Source organism: Ixodes scapularis, unplaced genomic scaffold (assembly GCF_016920785.2).
Source record: "Ixodes scapularis isolate PalLabHiFi unplaced genomic scaffold, ASM1692078v2 PGA_scaffold0__279_contigs__length_252992795, whole genome shotgun sequence".
In the NCBI taxonomy this organism is placed as follows: domain Eukaryota; kingdom Metazoa; phylum Arthropoda; class Arachnida; order Ixodida; family Ixodidae; genus Ixodes; species Ixodes scapularis.
Genome location: NW_024609835.1, coordinates 52,408,028 through 52,423,198, shown reverse-complemented (window position 1 = coordinate 52,423,198; position 15,171 = coordinate 52,408,028). Strand labels below are relative to the sequence as shown.

At 42.7% G+C, this 15,171-nt stretch overlaps 1 protein-coding gene across 1 annotated transcript in view; it reads right to left on the bottom strand.

The window, feature by feature from the left end:
* The window catches only part of LOC8040151 (cholinesterase 1), a 78,377-nt gene extending 64,673 nt beyond the window's left edge, over nucleotides 1-13,704 (bottom strand). Inside the window, exon 1 of the mRNA XM_042291839.1 lies at nucleotides 13,682-13,704. Within this exon, the coding sequence (XP_042147773.1) occupies nucleotides 13,682-13,704 (23 nt within the window). The remainder of the gene's footprint in view (nucleotides 1-13,681) is intronic.
* Between the last annotated feature and the right edge of the window lie 1,467 nt (nucleotides 13,705-15,171).

Below are 15,171 nucleotides of genomic sequence, written 5' to 3'. Positions count from 1 at the left end.
TTTTATGATAACTGACTTCCATATTCATATCTGGAGAACATTCAATTAACCAAAGAATGAACACCAATGAACAGATGCTTTTGGATGTCCAGCTTCCGCTTAACATGCTAGGCATTTACTCCCCATGTCGAGCTGAAGACAGGCGCAAGTTGTAATACGTGGTCATGCGAGGCCGTAGCACTCTCAGGGTTACTATGCTCGCTTCAAGAGCGAAGCTGGCAAACAACGCACACGTTCTTTTTTTTTTTTTTTTTCAGTGACGACTATTGTTGTTGCCACATAGAAGTTAACGATTTTACGCAACGACCTTGAGTTTTCTGCACGAACGTGAGAGCACCGTTTTTCGGTACCGCTTCGGAATCGCATGAGCTCCTACGCACTTTACGAACGCAGCCCACACACAATTGGAGAGATTGACCGATCGTTGGAGGCAGGGCGTAGAAAGAGGTCCGTAATCGTTCCTCTCCTGTCAACTATATAACAACTTGGACAGTTCGCACTAACGGGAACGACCCTTTGTTTCGATGTACCACGCAATCTGTCTCAACCTTGGGGTGATTTAAATTTTTCTACTTGATTTGCATTATATCCGAACACGACGCAGGTGTGGGTGCGGTCCCGTGGCAGCTTGCAACTGTTGCATGATAGACGGGAGGTTCAGCCTCACGATTTACATCCACCGTTAGAGCAGACCTAGTGCGGTTTTCCCTGGAGGAAAATGATGTCAAAACGCCACCCGGACAACAATCTCCCCCATTGAAAGCAAAATACTGTTTAACTGTGGAGACAGCTAAGATGTCATATCATTATGCAAGTGATATTGATTTGCTTCTGTATTTTGTTTTCTTTTCAAGGATGACTCGGCTTCCCACGAGAAGAAGCTTCTTGTGGTCTCGCGAAAACAATATAAACACAAAGCTCCATTTTTTCCTTTTTTTATTTTGATGATTGTTTCGAAAAATAACAGCAAGGACGAAGGAAGGGGCTTGAAATTACGTATTTCTTAGGCTTTGCTCCGCCCTCTCAGCAAGAACATCGTAAGGGAGTTACAGTGGTGGCGTCAAGGTCAGCAGCATGGCGTGATCGAAGGTGTGCAATGTCACTTATATAAACTACAAAAGAGTGGTTTTATGCGGTAAACAAAACTCGAAAATACTATTTACTGCAACACGAAGGATAAATTTGAGGAAAGTTCATTTTGTAGCCGTGGTCAACATCTGCAATTACATAATGATGGGATGCGTGCGCACGCAAGCACATTGAGTCGGGTAACCGTGACAGCAGGCGCAAAGTGTGATGTTCAGTAGAAAGCCTCCGTCAAATGACCCTTTAATCTGCCTCACTGTTATCTTCCCTGAAGTGAGAGTAACTCGAAATATGATAAGAGTTGCAAACAGCATGACCACCTTGAGATATTTATCTTAGGCTAAGGTTCTTCTGCGTTTCCAGATGGAGCCTTCAGGCTTTAAGTTGATAGTTTGCGTATACCTTTTTCATCTTGACCCATTATTATTTGTTTCAATTGAAATATCAACTTGACTTGGCACAAAATCAAGTTTGTCGCTGTCACCATATAGACATGTCTTCAGGAATGCTCTGGATTAGCACTGCTTAACTTAAAAATGACGCCGACCAAAAGAAAAATATTTATTTGGAACCTCGCGGGTGGCGTCTATCGAGAACTGTGGGCTTTGTTCTTGCCAGAGGAACCACTCGCAATTTCAACAAAGTGCATTTTCCTGTTCTTTTATTTTTTTCTTTAACAGCTCGGCCATTCGGTTGTGCCAGTTTTCGCTGCTAAATAGATAGACGGAGACTTTCCGCTTCTTTCCTTCGCGTCTTTTCTGCTACGCGGCGTCACCTCCTCTTGAGGTGCGAATACCAAGAGTTATAAGGATTTGTTTCTGTTTTCCAAAAGAATCTCAGAATCTCCTCCTCATCATGAAATAGTATCAATAAAATCTTCAGATCTAGTCGGAAATGTGCGCACGTTTCGGCAGTACAGTGTTTTACAATAAAAATTTATTCAAAAATTTTTTTTTCAAAATTATATCATTTAAACAATTGTCAGATTTTTAAAATTATTTTGTATTTAATTCTGTGGCTCTATGTCTTCCGCTGATCTGCAACGGAAATCGCAGGGCTTTTCTTTTTTTCCATCGCTTGGCACAATTACGTTTCTCTTTTATGGGCTACGCCTATCATTCAAATCACAGATGGCCTACCGCGTGTTTGGAAGAAAAGAGAACCGCAGTTCTTTCACCACGAGAAAACAAAATGCGTAGTCGAACGCCCATATGTAGGACTAGCGGCTAGGACCATATGCTAAAGTTTCAGAACTTATCGTCATCTAATTCAAAAGTAAAGATCTTTTTTTTTAAATATTGAAGTGGCGGCTAAGGAAGCCCGCAAATACGAGTGCGTGAAAATCAATAATGGCTAATACCGGGAACCGGTTCCACTTTCTAATTTAACATTTTCAAAAATCGCCTATTGATTTTGAATTAAAACGCGGTAAGTTATGAAAGTATGGCATCACGTCCTAACCACTAGCGCTACACTTGGGTGGAGGCTGAGCGTACAGCGATGGATAGGTTTGTTATCGTATTGATAAAAATATGGTTTCCTTTCGTTCCAAGTACTCGGTATCGTACTGTATGTTCTGAGCACGTATGTTTTGTGAGATAGTCAGAAAGGTTCATTGTATGTCACGTTGAAAAGTAAGAAAGAGCTAGGTTAAATAAAATTTTAAAAACTCCAAATTTTTCAAAAGAAAGTCAATATAAAAAGGGCAGAATAAAAACTACACCGTGCGTTTCATTTTCTTTCGAAAATATTTATTAAAAAATCTGTGAAAGATACAATAATACAGTTTGTGCAGTTGAGTTGTACGGTCAGAGGACATTGTGTAGGTGAGTAATCTTCGTGATAAATAAAATCAATAACTAAACTTCTTTAATTAACTTTTGAATTCGTGAAAATAAACATATGATTTATATTAGAAAGATGCTGAGCATAATTGAAACATTTATATCAGTTTTAAAACGACTTGTGCGAAACGCGGGGCTGCACTAAAGTTACCACTGGTGCAGCAGACGTAAAGCTCGCGGTGGCGAAACACGGATGATTAAATCAACATCTGTGTATCCCCACCGCTAACCTTGCACCTGCTGCAAAAGTAACAACTTTGGTGCACCTCTCCGTTTCCCACGAGCTTCAAGTCGTTCTAAAATTGACTGATTTAGTGGTTTTCGATGATGCTCAACAAGTTTCTAAATAAACCCGTATCTTTATTCTCACTAATTACAAAGTTAATCAAAAACTTTTAGTTAACTATTCGACTTATCGCAAAGATTAGCCATCTATATAAAGCCCCCCTGGCCGTATAACTCACCTGCACAAACTTTATTAGTGCATCTTTTACCATTTTTTTTTTGTAATAAATCCGTCCGAATTAAAATGGAACACGCAATATATTAACCTTCAGAGGCACCACAGAAACGTAAACGGGCTAATATCTGCTTTGAATTCGAACAGTGACATGACGTTGAGATCATTACCTTCGGGGATTTTATACTTACTTTGTCAAACATGCGACAGCTGCTGCCAGTTGAGCTCCTTCGGTGCGAATGTGGAGAGGTCTCTGAATTCCAAATAAGCAGGCAAACGGGGAATTTGTTGACACCGCAGAAAGGGAATCGCACGCCAACCCAGAGCTTAGTTTTCCGATTTCAGTCGAGCAACTCAGATAATCGCTGTACTCAACACACGCAGGCTGTCAACAAGTAGCGAGTGGCGCAGTTCGAAAGAGCATCTCCAATCTTTCGGAGCAGAAAATAATCTGGCTCTCCCAAAGGCATGAATTGTTTTGAAACGCAGGAACAACCTTGAGCCTCATCGAGGGTAGTTTTTAGCTAAATTTGAATTGAAAGCCTTCATATTACCAACAATAGAAGTGAGAGAAGCGAGGTATCGTGAAAAACAGGAATAAGAAAGAAGAAACATACGAGCTGCTAAGTCATCATCTTCCTAAATACCCAAGCCGAGGAACATTAAAAAAAAAACATATAAATAACACGTATGTGTGTTGTCTAGCCCATTTGCCCCCTGGTCTCGAGATCTCAGAATATCAAGGTATCGAGCATGCTGTCGCCCCTCAAGATCGTTTTTTTTTTTTTACTTTGAGATTTATGATGGTAATATTTTGTCTCGACCCGAGACATCACTACATTTTAAGCGCTTAACCGAGGAATTTGCGTGCGGTGCAGGCTGCTTATTTACTCGCATACCGTTTTGTAGGGACACCCTTGACTATTTTGTACCTGTGAAGAGCTAAGAATATACGTGGTATTTCTTTTTAAGTTTAACAGAATTGTTTAGAAAGAGCCGTAAAAGCTACACTAATTCGGCTTGCACAAGTGAGTTGTACGGCCAGGGGGACATGGTATAGGGGGATAATCGTAACGATTAATCAGATAATTAATTAGGATATGTCAATTAACATTTTTATTATTGAAAATAAACACGTGGTTCTAACTAAATACTTGCTGAGGGTCATCGAAAGCCACTAAATCAGTCAATTTTAGAGAGACTTGGAGCACGTGGTAAGCACGGTGGAGTGCTAAAGTTACCCCTGGTGCAGCAGGAGCGAGGCTACCGGTACGATAACGCGCCCGTGGGTTTTTTCGTCTCTTATCCTCCGCATTTTCTCACTCCAGTTTTCTGCCTGATGCAGGAATGGTAAATTTAGCGCACTACTGTGCTTTCCACGCGCTCAAAGTCTTTCTAAAAATTACTGATTTAGCGTACAGGGGGAACAGCGCACCCGGAAAACAATCACTGTACATCATGTACATCCCCCTGTACATCATGACTCATGAGTAGGGTGTGCATTTTCCGGTTTTAACCGAAAAACACCGATAAACATCCGTCGGTGACGAAAATATAAAATCGGTTAAAACCGAAAAACACCGGTGGTTGGATATTTTCGCCCTGGTTAAAACTGAAAAACACCGGTCGTTGCTAGTTTCCGACCTAGCGAAACCCTTTCCCCGTAGAGGTTCAACAAACGTGTTATCTCGTGGATCCTGCATTTTTCCAGTGTTTATACATGGCTTGCAGGTGGCGTCAGTCCGCCCTCCTTTCTGGGGGTCAAAAGCGTCTGGTGAACGCAGTGGAAGCTAAGCACTCATACGCCTTTCCCCTATTGTGTCTCTTATGGCCCCCTTTTGTGGAAAAATTAACACAGTGGAGGCTAGGCTCTCACGTGCCTTTTCCACATTGTGTCTGGCCAAGTGATGTCGGTGCAAGCCATGTATTCAGAGGTTGCTGTGGTTCCTGGAAGACACTGCCAACGTCCGTGGGGTACAGGAGCGTGCGTTTTCATAATTGCGGGTTGCGAACTGCAAGGAACGTGCTGCCGTGACGGCAGCACGTTCCTTGCGTGTAGATGCAAGCATGAAAGTATGCTTGCATCTACTATAATAACCAAGCGTGAGAAATAGTTGCTTCCTAGAGACGAAGTGTATGAACTATGTGAATAAAATTGGAACTCTCTGTCTGTGATCAATCGCTTCTTCTTCACCAATAATCACAGTTTTTAGCCTCGTCGTGAGACGTTCCACCGAAATACACCGGTGTTTTGAAAATAAATAAACACCGAAAAACATCCGCCGATTTTCCTCACAAATAAACACCGGAAAGTACACACCCTAATCATGAGCAACCAACTCGCCCGAACCTCTGTGTTAACTGATTTAGTGGTTTTCGATGACATTCAGCAAGTTTCTACATGTCAAAATATCTCGATTTTCACTAATTAATAAATTTTAGTTAATTATTTGACTTGTCGTAACAATTAGCCATTTATACCATGTACCCCTGGCCGTGAAACTCACCTGCACAAACCGGGTCAGTGCAGCTTTCATGGCATTTTCCTTTGAACAAATCTGTTAAGCTTAAAAAGAAACACACTGTATCAATTAGTGTGATAACCACGCGTTCTATCTTAATCACTTTGACATTACCAAACTACACATTTTGAGATAGTGCCTCTGTGTGACAGTATTCGAATTTATATATGCATATCTGACCGGCGAAAAGTGTTCTATGATGAGCAATAAAGGAAGTGTTCCCTCAACCTTTAGCAACTCAGTACCATGCTCTCCGTCAAGATGATGTTCAACGCCAGAAGTTCTAGTGGAACTGCGGGCCATAGACAAACCTAGGGTGCCTACATGTTTCCGCTCCGCTTTAGAGTGGCGCCAACTTCTTGTTACCCTTTCCCAGATCCTCTCCCACCGCCATTTTGATCCACTTCTTATTTGGCTAAAATTACACAACGTTGAGTTTTCGTAGTTTCGACACACCGGCAACACTGTGAGGCCACTTCCATTTTTGTTCATAAGAGGAGTCGGACGAGTCGGAGGCTCAGCGGGATGGCGGTCGTCGTGGCTGTCGCTCTCTTTATTCGGGTGTTTCATACTTTGAAGTTGCCAGCAGGAAGTATGCGTTGCATTTATCAAAACGTGAGTCCCCTCGACAAAATGGAAAGCAACAGACCGGCATCGCACGCCAAAACCTCGCCGTCGGAACGAGAGCGGTGGGCGCTCCCTAGCCCTAACGAGGATTAGCGGAGTAGCGCGAGCGCACTACCGGCGAGTGAGACAAAATGGTCGACGAAACAGCAGAGGCTGCCATGGTAACGAGGTAGGCAACACTGGTTTGTCGGCAACAGGTATCACAAACGTTGTCGCCACCCCAAACAGCGGAGCGGCGGAAACATGTAGGCACCCTAGACAAACCACTTGCAGAACGCATGCGGCCCGCGGATCGAATCATACGTTGTGCAGCCCTCCTTTAGATGTTATTTTGCGAAGTGATCGACGAAAGTAATACGCCACGGACCAACTTATTACAGTTCCACGTGTCCTGCATCTCTCTTTTCTGTCTCCATTTTTTCTTGCTTTGCTGTCTCTCTTTCTCTCTTTTTATCTCTCAATCTCACTGTCTATCTGTCTTTTTCTTTTGATTTTAATTGACCAGGGACACGTGACCCGAGTCACGTAACTGGACGTCACGCGACATCATTACTTGACACCAGGCACGTAGCCAGGAGGGGCGGGGGGTGCACGAGGCCCCCCCCCCCCCCCCCCGACCCGAAATCTTCATTTTGCAGGGACCTCCTCTCCCCCCTCCCCTCATACAGCATTTTGTCGTGCGTGGGCCCCCCCGAAACAAAATCCTGGCTACGTGCCTGCTTGACACCCAACGACACAGTGTTGCATGCCCTACTATACGATATACTGAGTGTTGTTGTTGTTGTTTTTTGTTCTCATCGAATTCAGATTTTTTTTAAGCCGCAAAAGCTCCACGAAGACGGTCTGCGCAAGGGAGTTATACGGCCACGTGGACAGAAAAGTTAAATATATTACTAGTTACTGAAAATTCACGAATTACATTTTTTTTAATTAGAAGTTTAGGGCACATGTTTATGTTGAAGAAATGTAGGCAATCAATGTTGAAGGCCAGCCAAGCTTTTAAAAATTCTGGATCGAGCATGCAGTTCCAGTTATTCATTGTCAAATTTTGTTCTGGAAATCTATGGATTCCGAAACCAAACGCGCGATGCTCACCGGAAGGACAATTCTCGTTTGACGCCAGGGGGTCACGCGTTAATGACGAAATCCGCGTCACTATCTTGCGTCACAGCTCGCCGGAGCTTACTGGAGCCAGTGTTCCGTGGCTGGCGAACTAAAGCGATAACCCACCTTATCAGCCGCGACAAGTTGCTTTGCTTTGCTGCGCGATATCATCGAAAATCGTTTTAATCGTGGGTGCGAGTCACGTTAAAAAAAAAAAAGAACCTGAACATGAACTACTGAACAAAAAGTAAATGCTTCGACAGGATCTGACGCAATAATGACGCTAATTTCGTCAAAGATGTGGTTGTGTCGTCTTCGTCTTACTCGTTTATTACTTATTTAATCTTGACCCGCACCACCATGCTCTTCGTCCATTAATACAAATTTCTAGTACGGGCATTTCTTAAAAGGCATTCCATACTTTAAAAAAATAACGGCGCGGCTACTTTTCCGCAGAGCAGATGGAAGCCATTCAATAAAACTTGCGAAGGAAACCAGTGAATGAGAAAGCACAGATCCACGTCTGAGCCAAAACATTAAGTGGCGCACAAACACCATCGCTTAAAAGATATTTGGAAAAAATATGTAGTGTTTTCAATTTTTAATACTCCTTACTTGATTTTCAGTCCTTAGGGTAGGATAAAGAACATACAACAGAAATTGTGCATCAACGTCTAAACTCGTACGCCACTGCAATATTTTAGTTTCTTTTTTTAGTGTTTTTAAAATGCATCTAGCATTGTATAAATGAGCGTTATTTTGTTGATGATTAACTTTCTAGCCGGATAATGGACATTTATATTTAAAGGCGTCGCGCTTTTTTTTTTCTTGCTATTTATTGTTTATAGTGAAATCTCAATGTTCATGACCTGCAAAACGTGCAATTAATTTTCCCCTAGAAACTAATAATCGCTGAGTACAAATGGCAAGAACACGAATACAGTGACTGACGATGGCGTGTTGAAGTGAACAGGACAGATCTCTAACCATTAACCAGACTTGGAAATAATCCATTACAAGTAAAGAAATTAAAAGTAATTCGTTAATTTCAAGTAATTGTGTAATTACTACAAAATATTTGTTTAATTACTACGATCTTTGTGGGAAGTAACGCTAGGATCCGTCCAGTTCCGAAACGTCACTAGGCACCCAGTGCCTTGGGACGTTTTCGTCGGCCGATTTTTAATTGTTCTGTCACATGACGAAGAAAGCATTCATACAATAATGAAGACACAATGTGTCAGTTTCCTGGCCAAAAGGAGACAAACTCCACAGCCCTAGTTCACCCGACAAGCGAACCTAGTGTCACCTTCTAGGATGGTACTCGCAGTAGTCACCACCCTTTTTTCTAGTCTTCCTCGAGTTATTTTCGTTCCCCTCGTTGTGTTTTGTAGCGTGCACCTTGCCATCTCGTCCGGCAGGGCGTAGGCCTCGTCATAATTAGTCTTGCTCTTGCCCCATTTTCATCTCATCGTGTTTTTTTTTTTTTTTTTTTTTTTTTTTTTTTAAGTCTTTGAGTGGACTGGAAATTGGCAGACTGCATAATAATCCTTTTTCAACCGAGAGCCAACATATTTTATAAAAATAAAATTTTTCCGCGAAGTGTTTGAATTTTAAACTTACGTCGGCCACGAGGCTTCCAGGAGACGATTCTCTCCTGGCAACAATGAAGAATCCCTACTTTTCTTGACCCGTGTACGTCACCGGCGGGCAGGCGGACGAGCGACCCGGGCAGCCACACAGCGGATATTTGGGCTCCAGCGATCGAGATTATTATTCACAGCTTCAAGGTTGAAAGTTCCTTAGTAGTAGGTTGCACTCCGCAATATATCCTAGGAACAGTGCCGGGAAAACCTTCGTTTTTACCCTTGTTTTCGTGCGAGAAAACAATGCTCTCCCTGGCAGCAATGCAGGACAGCCTCGTCAAGGTGCTTCTGCGCCAGCTGTGTGCCGAGAGAACCAGTGTCGCACATCACACATGGGCGTCTGCAGAACTTTTTCCAGGGGGGTGCATACTTATCGCCCCCCCCCCCCCCCCCCCCGTAATGATGACGATGTTGGCTATTTTCAGCACGTTTCCACGTTACTCTCTACCTGCTTTCACGGCCGCATCCTGAATTTGGGGCTACAAACCAGTAATCTCAATGACAATTGCTGGATCGCGCTTCCCGCTCCCGCGAGTGAAGCCCCCAGACGGCCATCTTGCATGTCGAAAAATTGCGTTTTCGGAGCGTTGCGGAGGCTGGCGGCAGCATGCTGAGGACGTTTTCTACTCGCTCGTCATCATTCGCCGAAGTTCTTTTAAACCCAGTGTATGCCATGAGACTTCTCGTTGAGAACACGTGGAATTTTTTACGGAAGCGCAGTGCCGCAGGAAAAAGGCACAACGCGTAGAAAGCAAGTTTCGCTAGTATCGCGCGGCGTAATCAGAACTTCCTTAACAATTTTTTTTTGCCGCATAAGTTTTTTTTTTAATAACCATTTTATAACTTTCAGATACTAAATAGCCTGTTGGGAACAGTAAATCCATGGTATTCAGAAAATGTAGTTGGCTTGAGTAGCTAAAAAAACGCCGGTGTACCCATTAACTGGTGTGGGTACAGCTCCCCCCCCCCCCCCCCCTCTTGCACCCCCCTCAAAATTCCAGAGGGGAGCAACTGCACCCCCTTGAACCCCTCTGCGGACGCCCATGGTGTCACATGAAACATTCTCGCTTGTGCTTGGAACACTTTATAGCCGCGTGCTGCGAGTTGAATATCCTTTTGCAGCCATAACTAAAGTCACTAGATAGCTGGAACAGCTTCAACAGCGGCAAGCGCAGACTCAAGCCGGCTGCGACCACTACGACATCCGTCTCAAGAGAAGAGCTAATAATATCGAGACAAATAGTGCACATTCTAGTACTGTAGTTGACATTACTCACATTCGTTGTTAAGAATTGCTTCGGTAATTTTTTTTTTCATAAACATTATATTTGTTTCGGACACCGAATTGGGCTACTCTCGGAGTTCCAATCACACGGCCGATCTGTAAAAGACGGGGATTGAAACGACTAAACAAAGTTCAAGTCTTGGTTCAGGCATGGCTTTCGACACACTGCTATTTGTGTCTGGTATTACAGAGGTTTAAGGAGCAGGTATTGAGCTGCATTAATGAACGATAGAGAATTTGCCTGGTTTCTCAAAGGGTTGGCGCACAATTTTCTTTGACAGAAAAGGTGGTGAAAACGTCTTTATTTTGCTCTATTGCGGAGAAATGTTATATAGGGTTGAAAAGTTTTTAAAACTTTGAAAATATTAATGTCGTTGACGGGAGGCATCTAAATTTACCGCTGATGGTGGTTGTGCAAACCCAAAACTTAATTTTCAAAAAGTATTTCATAGAATTACCTCTTTCCCTTTTGTACTCATAAATGTGTGTTTGAACGCGATGCAATCTGCTCCTACAGAAAAAGAAAAAAAAAACTTGTACACATGTTTTTGGGGATTTATTTTGAATTAAACCTTCTAAAGTGCATTTCTGTACCTCACGCACTACTGTATCTTCAAACATATGCTCTTTATATTAAGATAAATAGTGTATTTGCGCTCTTAGAGCGCAGCTCTTAGGTTCCCATTTTCGGCTTAAGCGGCGTCGCCGTCGGCGTAACCGCGCGTTGCATAATTTGACGTTTCCCATAACGATGTCACACGTGACGTCACGTGTCACGTCACCTTCGTGACGTCACACGGCGCCTAAACTTAGTAGAAAATATTCCCGCTGAATATTGCGGGGAACTTTTTTTGCTAAATTTAGCGGGAAGTTTTCCCACTAAATTTGTCGGAAAAACTTCCCTGCTAAATTGAGCGGAAAACTGTCCCGCTAAATTTTCCCGCTAAATATAGGGGGAAACTGTCCCGCGAAATTCAGCGGGGAAATTCTTCCGCTAAGCTTAGCGGGGAAATATTTCCGACAAATTTAGAGCGGAAATTTCTCCGCTAAATTTAGCGGAAGAATTCACCGGGAAATTTTTTTTTTGTCATTTGTTTTGAATTTTCTTTTATGTAATGCGTTCATCGGACGCCTTTGAGGTGAATAAAATGAAATAGAATGAAATGAAATTTCACGGCAAAGTCTCCTCCGTGCCCTTCTCTCCTTCCCCTCTAGAGCTGCGCTCTAATTCGGCATTACAGAGAACTGTAAACGCCTTTCATTTTTATACGCCTTTTATTGCAGCTTGATGCTTGCTTAGTGGTTGCGGAGTTCTTTCAAATTTTATACTAGCACTATCTTCATGAACAGTAGCTTGTCATCTGGCCCTCACGAATGCAGTTCATAAAATCACAACCTACATGTGTTAGGTCACCGCCCAACACGTGCATGTTCGTCTCTTTGGAAGGCGAGCAAAGCACGCGCCACGGACGCTGAAAATGTCCCCAACCAGAGGCGCTTTTCTGGAATTGTCTATAGATATTTTGCAAAATTACGTAAGCACGAAGGAGCACATGCATGCTACAAAACTAGTTAGTAGTTATACACGTGCTAGTGTCTGGAACAGTAACCATTGTGAAGAAAATCTAAAGCAAATGGCACGTTCTTTTAGGTAAAACGAGCGTGTAGGGCGCCTGTACCCACATTCCGAAGATTCTCCGTGGTGCTTAGGTAATTTGTAAAAACATCCATTGCGTGTCTCTTCGACCTTTCTTCGCCAGCGTAACTGCCAGCTTCTGATAGAAGGAGGACGGGTTTGCTAGCGCATTCACGAAACTAGTGAGCCGCGGCCTGAACGCACCGAGTTGCAAAAATGGTTTTCTTAAAATCCCAATTGCTTCTGTTTTTTTTTTAGTTGTTTTTACATTTCATAGTTTAGCACGTGGGCCATGATCATACTTTGTGCAAATAGAGATTGTTATCAACTTCTGATAACACGAACGCCCCTGTTTTCTTGCAGTTGGACTTGAGAAAGGCGGGTGCGAGCGTACCCAATTGACGGATCGCGACACCCTGCCCGCCTGTAACGCCACGTTTGGACGGTGGGGAAAACGGGGGGAAAACGGGGGGAAAACTGGGGAGGACGTTGTTTCAGTTTCGGCAGCGAACGAAATACCACATTTTTAATTACTAGAGTGAATGTGGGGGAACGAGCTAGCGTTTAGGAATCAGGAAGTCATAGGCATTCGGTGATGTCTTTGGATTAGATAGCTCGAAAAATTAACGCAGGACCCCTTTAAGCCGCTTTTTGCTGCTGTTGAGTATCTTCTACTGAGGCTCTGCCTATAGCTGGCTGATCCATGACTGGAAAAGACGTGCCAGAGGTACCAGGAGGGAGAATTCAGCATGTGTTTTACATTGTGACTGTAGCCGTCTTTAGAGCTGACACTGAGGCTTTAAGCGTCAAGGAAACTTTAGTTTAATGTTTCAATATCTACTATGCCTCCCCGCAATAAAGCTGCTTTCATCTGCCAAATCCGCAAATTTCAACTTGCGATAAAAACAATGTCAAGATACGTGCTTTCGCGCTCCTGCGTAAAAACCAATATATAAACCAAAAAAAAAACTGTTGTCGATAGTTTGGCAATTTATCACGAATTTTGAAAGCACGTATTTTTACACTTTTCATACGACTTGTCCCGAAAATATTTTTTTTCACATCGACTTTGATGTTTGAGTGTTCAGTAAAATATTGCGTAACTTGCTGCTTTACTCCCCATTAGGAGCTAGAAATATAAAAAAAAGTAAAGCGTTGGCGTTCACTCTCCCGCAAGACATGCAAGTAGTCAACTCCAGCAGAAAAACGAAAGGATCCTAGAGATTGCCAACTCAAGAGACGATTAAGCCTGAAGAGCGTGAAAAGCGCAGAGATAATGACCAAGCGAAGCGTTATGCTCATTTTCTCGGTGCCCATCGCATTTTTCAGGTCTCGTCGCATTTTGTGTTTTCACATTCGCTCAGATACTTTCGTTTTTCGCAATGGTTGCTTACCTGCCTGTTTTGCGGGAAACTGAACGCGCAAACATTTTATGATGTATTTGAAAAACAATATTTTTTCATGTACATACCTTTTGATTTTGTCATCCAACATAGTGTAATGCAAGGGAGTTGTGAAATTATATAAGCTTTTAATTAAAGGCGTTTCGGAAGATCTACTTTGGCATTTGAATAGTATATATGAGTTTACATTACCGAGCAACACGAAACTTATTGTGCTAAAAATCATTTTTCTGGAGCATTCAATATCTAACAATGTGGACTCTGGTTAATGCTACCCAGAGTTGTATTTCAATAACTATGGATCAATCAGACTGTTGAGCACTTGTGCATATTACGTGCCATATGAACGTTCATCTGTGCCTTGGTGTGTTCCGATTTAGCTTCCTGTGCAGCATATTACGACATCTAAGCTAAGCCTCTTTTTTTCTTCTTTATAACCATTAAAACAATTTCCTTTACAACTAGGCACTCGTCGTGGCTGTAATCACTTATTATCACTAACATTGATTGCATTAAAATTATTTACAATCAATTTTTTTTTTGTGCGCCGGTTAGCTTCTGCATTATCCTTCTATAAATAAAGATTGTTTTTCATTGTTCGCCGGTCATGTGAAAATCAAGGACTTGATTAACGATATAATTAACAGTGTCAGTCACCCCGTCAGGCTCTGGTTCAGGCAATAATAACAACGGAAATTATACAGCAAGATTTGCTGATCTCATCTCTATTAGCATCAATTACGCCCGTCAGTATTCTTCGTAAGCAAGCGACCTGTGATGTGCTCGCATAGCGTTTTATGTAAGCACACGTTACTCCAAAGGGCGATTCAAAAACAAGGTCATAAGGTGCGAGGACAGCACTGAAGAGTCACCAACCGATGAATTGTGATCGCACGTGAGCAAGGCATAATAATACGTGCTTCATCCATGGGATGCTTGACGTGCTTCCCACCCGTCACCCTTGAAGGGAGGTCATATTGTAACCTCCCAAGGCACTGCACGTTCAAGGTCCACACGACAAGAACGTGCCAAACGGGTCACGGCGAGACAGCTATACCAGGGCTGATAAACAAAATCGAGTAACTGCATTTGTTTAAGTGTTTTTCATGGAGTAAGATACTCCTTTCTGGAGCTCTTCGCGGAAGAGATGACTGCGTAGATTGTAAACAGAGCAGTATAAAAAATGCGAGCTAGTCGAAGACGCTAGTGGAAATGCAAATACAGCGAACAGCGTTACCAGCCACTTATTGACCGAAAATTTACTTGCGTTTAGAAGAAGGTCAGGCAAATCATTTGACCTTAGAGACGGGATATAAATATTTTAAGAGGCTCAGTGGGCGTCCAGGAATACTAATTGTGTTTGAGGGAGTTGCGTTCTAGGAGCTTACCATCACCATGAGGAACATTAATTAAAATGGCTATAATATGCGTGTTATTTTCACCGGTGGAGAAACACAGCTCCCGTTTCTGAAAGCCATACGACCGCATATGCGGTTAAGTTGTCAAGTGAACTTTGTAGTGCTTTCATAACAACCACATTTCAGCGATCATTTTGTGC